This window comes from Aplysia californica, unplaced genomic scaffold (genome assembly GCF_000002075.1).
Source record: "Aplysia californica isolate F4 #8 unplaced genomic scaffold, AplCal3.0 scaffold00278, whole genome shotgun sequence".
Taxonomy (NCBI): Eukaryota; Metazoa; Mollusca; class Gastropoda; order Aplysiida; family Aplysiidae; genus Aplysia; species Aplysia californica.
Window position 1 is genome coordinate 608,552 of NW_004797548.1, and position 5,249 is coordinate 613,800.

Consider the following 5,249-nt stretch of genomic DNA (forward strand, 5'->3'; position numbering starts at 1 on the left):
CCCCCCCCCCCCCCCCCCCCATCAAATATCCATCGAGAGCTTGTCTCTCTTCCTTCTTGTTTTGCGCTTGTTAACCCTCTGGTGACACCTCTAATCCTCGGCACTTAAATAACCTTATTAATATAATATCGCGTTGCAAGTGCCGTAAAATTCTTAACTAAAACTAACGTTTTTCTATTGTCAGTTAAAACTGATTCAAGCCTGAACATATTTTGTGATATTTCGATATATTGATTGGGTTTCAATAATTCACATAGACGTAGACGTTTATGTGTACAGTTCTAACACGAGAGGTGCTATCTCCACAACCACAACCAAGGCATTTGCGATAAAGTAGGCGTGGTTTCATCGTCAGCTGAGTCACTTCTACTTTCGCTTTCTCTTTTATCCTCATCATAGATAATTTAATTGTTGTTGGGACAAGAAAAGGAAAAGGCAGTGCTGTGATGGTTTTCGAAGATAATTGGAGAATATTGTGCATTTTAGTTGAAAAAGGGTCCTTATATCGAGGAGAGAAGGAACAATTCAATATGAAGTTGTAAAATATTTTGTTTTAAGTCAACTCGTGCCCTCGCGCGACTCTGCCTATCTAGCCTGCCTGCAGCACTTCCTGTACATTCTCAGTGACGTCATGCCTTCTGAAAATGGCGGATACCTCGGAACCCGATGGAGTAGAAAACATAGGTAACTTTATCGTTTGTCTTACTTAATTGTACATTTTATTCATTATAAATGTGTAGTAGATTCCATAAGTTAATCATACTTTATGGTTTTGTGGAAGTAAGGGCCAAAATCTCTTGTGAAACCCTCAAAATTTGTCACAGGTGCTCGATCAATATCGGATTTCGTGTCTGCTGAAAAGTCGGAGTGAATTCTCACACCACCCTTGGAATGCCAGCTATGGTGTTTACGGTCAACCTTTCTTCGTAGTCTGTTGGATATAATACTAACTCCGTGGATGTCCTATGCACTATTTTAGTACATTTTCTACATTTTTATTTCATGCAAGCCTTCTGTGCTTTGTTTGATCCTCGTCATGTGACCCCAACTCTGTTCTGATGACTTTGAAGTGGAAAGTGCAGAGCGAGTTGATTCGTCTCAGACGTCTGCTAGGCTAGCCTATCAATCAAGAATCACTCACCCTTCCCTTATCTTACGTGTCATGTAGAAGTCTAGATCTATACTAGATCTAGATCTAGATCTAGATCTAGATTAGATCTTGCCCAGTGTAGGCTACACTTCAAGTTCAAAACGCATTTTGTAGCATCTTCACTCTGACGTGTTCCTTATAATAATAAGCCTTATTGAGTGAATTTATATGTCTCTTATATTTTCTTTATATATTCTCCATCAAGTTCAAGATCTAGATTCTAGATCTAGATCTAAATCTGCCTTATTTTATGTCTTGTCATGATTTCACTTCTTTTTTCATATTTTTAGATCTGATTCTAGATCTAGATCTAGATCTCTACTTGTGAAAAGCTACCCAAACTGAGATGGCGCCCCAGAAATCTAATACGGGGTGCCCACTACGGATGGGATGGAGGGATATAGCCGATTGCCCGACTCTGTCGCCTAAAAACAAACTTTTTGTTTTCAGTTTCAGGCGACTGAGTCGGATGTTCAACCCGATCCAGCCATAATGTGCTCCCCGTATAAAATTAAAAGGAGAGTTCAAAACTTTTGTCCTAGAATCTAGATCTACGCGATCGTGACCAACAGATCTCTCTAGCTTTAACTTTAGATATTCTAGATCTAGATCTAGATCTAGTGTCCCAAATCAAAGTAATGTTGAAGGTATCAAATTAATTTGCTAAGCTAACATGCCACTCCACCTATAAATAACTTTGATCATGTGGTTGCTGACTGCTAACCTATCATCAGTTAGAAGTTCCAAGTCTTGACTGCTTTAGAATTAGTTTGCTGCTTATTCACCATCTTTTCGAGGTTGGGAGCCTTCAGAAGTTTCAGAGCAATGACCTGTAAAATTAACCATTGGTGATACAAATTTTTGATGTGTCATCACAGCAGATAGGGTGAGTGATTATAGATCTTCTAGTGACAGTGATGTGGTTGAGATCATGTTTGTGGTTTTGGAGTAGGGCTCAAAAGTTGCTTGTTTTTTCTTATTAGCTTCCAACACCATTTGTTTGAGAATAGTTTTTTATTATAATCTCTAGGTTGTCACCAGTCTGTAGAAAAGTAAAGTTTGCATACTGTATAGAGTAGACCTACTGCACTACCTTCAGGGTGTTTTGTCGATGGCAGGGGGGAGGGGAGTCTAACTAAACTTTAAATGTAAGGGTGATGGTGGAATAGTCTACAAAAAAGTATCCTATTTATATATCAGACCCACATCTACCAAGTTAAGACGTCCTGTGCATTGAATACTATTCTAACTTATGATTCTGAATTCCTTTCAATAACTTTCATGTACCCAGAAATTCAGATGAGAATCAGTTTTTCTATTTTTCTACCAAATACATTCTCATTCTCATTTTGAAATTGTTGTTTAAAAAAAATTGATTGTTTAAAAAAAAATTAGATCTAGATCTAGACTCTAGATGATAGTATTAACTACTTTACATTTATTTTGAGATTCTTGATTCAAAATTGTGAGCAATCTGTGTCAGTTGAGCTTTAGTGATGCCTTTTAATCACAAATGCTGCCTCCTCGCTTTGTTTCTTGCTATTTCATGCACTGAGAACTGCTGTGAACAGGCCTTTTGTGTCGCTGTTATGGCCCTGTTAGTTTATAGAACAACCATTTTGTTTCTTTCCTCACTGTGCACAATTTCTATACTGTATATTTTCTTTTATTAAATTAAGAGTGGACCCGCACTTACGTTCAATAGTTTTTTAAACTGTTTTTTTGTTGTTGTTGTTGTTTACATTGATCTTTTAGAAATTGTCTTTTTTTTGCCCCTGTTTGTGCACGTGGTTAAAGGTTATCCCAGGTCCTTTGTCTTTACTGTTTAGTTTTTTTCTTTTGTTTTTGTCTGTCCTGTCTTCTGCTTTTCCCCAGCATTAAAAATGACTGTTTTTAGGTTTATGTGCTTTTCTTTACTCTTGCAAACAAACAAATCCTTGTTACCACACCTGCTGTAAACAGTTCCTTTGTGTTCATTTTGATACTCCACGAAGTTGATGACTTAATCCACTTTGCAAAGTGAAACATCATACTTATCAGTAATATTATCAACTCTCGGTTAACTGTAGGTTGATACTCTGTGGTCGGTGTGTATTTTTTTTCTTTTTTCAAGTTCCACTTTGGGTTGAAAGCCCGACTGTTGACTTCACTGAGAACTAACAGTGGAAGAAAAATATAATGACCTGATGTTTTAACATTTCCAGTAAGAAAAGTTCCTGGTGATATGAGTACAAAAACTGCTGAATACAATCAGATGAAATTTAATGAGATTTGAATTGGATTCTGCTAGTGCCTGTTAAGAAATTTCCTATATTTTTACAAAATTTGAAGTTCTGATGTTGTTTTTTAAAAATTGTTTGATGTAATTCAGTAGAAGATTAAACAAGGTAAAAACTGTTGAAAAAAGATAAGAAGACCAGAGAGTACTGGACAGTTGCTCCCCATGCTTCGAGAAAAGTTTAGCAAAGATCTTTGTTGGGTGGCCTGCGTTTGTATACTGCAAGAAATATTTATACACGCCTGTTTGCTCAGGCAATCTCCTGTGCTTTGACTGCCTCTGTACTCTATATATGCTCAGATGTTTTGCAAGCACAGAAAGTCACTCAGTATGATAGTGAAAGGTTCAGGACTGCTGGGTTAAATGCTGATTGTTTTGATTACGAAATGTTTTTTTTGAAAATGTCCCCGTTTAACTGTGGCTTTGAGTTGGGGAGGGTGTGATTCCTTTCTTGTTTGTCATTGTCATTATTTTTATTTTTCCTTTTTTTTGTAGGCCTATTTGTGAAACCTGTTACAGGGGTAACAGTATACCCAGTTTTCAGTAAGCCTTGTTGCGATTCATAACTTTGGGAAACGCTGTAGTCAGAAGAACTGACATTTTCCCCTCCAACTCTCTCTGAATGTTCATTGTCAGATTTTGATGTTTGAAATAATGGATGAGGAAGGGCAGAAGGATGTAGAGACTGTCATTATAATAATATGACCTTTGAAACTTGGCATGGTCTTCAACGGGAGTCAGAATGAATTTTCATACTGAGAATTTGCCATGAGATCACAAATTTCTTTGAAGAGTAAAAGGGCAAAACAATTTTTAGAAAATCTAACATTTTATTTTCTTGTTTCAGGGGTACTTTTATTGGGATGCAGGAGAAATAAGAACTCATAAAAATTTAGCCTCTGTTAAAGATCATTTTTCAGGACAGCCTGTTGTATATTTACTATGTCATGTCTATTGTTGAAGTATCATTCATCTTTGTGTCCTGTTTTTGCATTGATTGGTTTAATATTTTTCATTTGTTCCACTTCTTCTTGGAATTAGCGATTTGCTGTCGAGAGGGGATATAATATAAAATGATATATGCGAATGCTATATTATTATTATTGTTATTGTTATTATTATTATAATTATTATTTCTGTTTTGACCTGTAGTGTCCCAGTCAAATTTTTATATGTGTATAGTCCTGGTAATGATAATGAACTTTGAAATAACTCGAATCTGAGAAGGGAAATGTACGCCACCCTATTTGCGTAATGAACCGTATTATAATATCTGTGGATCAACTTTCTTGGCGTATGAATTTATGTAGAGTGTAGTTTTGTTTGTTTTTGTTGCCACGAGAACATACACTTCTTTAGTTGTCGTTTTATTGCAATTATTTTAAAAACATGAATAGATTTCTGAAATGTCGGATTAAATGTAACAGCTGCTCTGCTCTCTATTTATTTTTTGATAGTGGTACATTTTTTCCTAAAGAAAGTCCGTATGTGTTTTCTAATGAGCTGCTATTGTAGTTATTGTGGTAGTGGTGTTGGTTTGTGTGCAGATGGGAGTGGAGGGGAATCATTGTCTGAAAAAAAAAGGATGGGTCATCAATCGGTCTTTAGTCATGAGAGGTTTTATTGCCAAACTGAAGCTTTTTATTACTTAAAACTGAAGATATTGTAGGCTGTGACACTGATCCTCCACTTGCATAATTAACCGTAGGTGTAAATGGGTGTTTCATTGATCTTGATGAGGAAGCCAGCTCCACCAATGTCGTTGCTTCTCCCAGGTGTTTTATTGATATATTTATTATTCTTTCTCTTTTTCTTACAACC

General features: G+C 36.3%; 1 protein-coding gene across 1 annotated transcript in view; it reads left to right on the forward strand.

The window, feature by feature from the left end:
* Nucleotides 1-582: 582 nt before the first annotated feature.
* Nucleotides 583-5,249, forward strand: part of LOC101855501 (ensconsin) — a 111,503-nt gene continuing 106,836 nt past the window's right edge. The window contains exon 1 of the mRNA XM_013084207.2: nt 583-684. Coding sequence (XP_012939661.1) covers nt 645-684 — 40 coding nt within the window. The 5' untranslated portion in view covers nt 583-644. The remainder of the gene's footprint in view (nt 685-5,249) is intronic.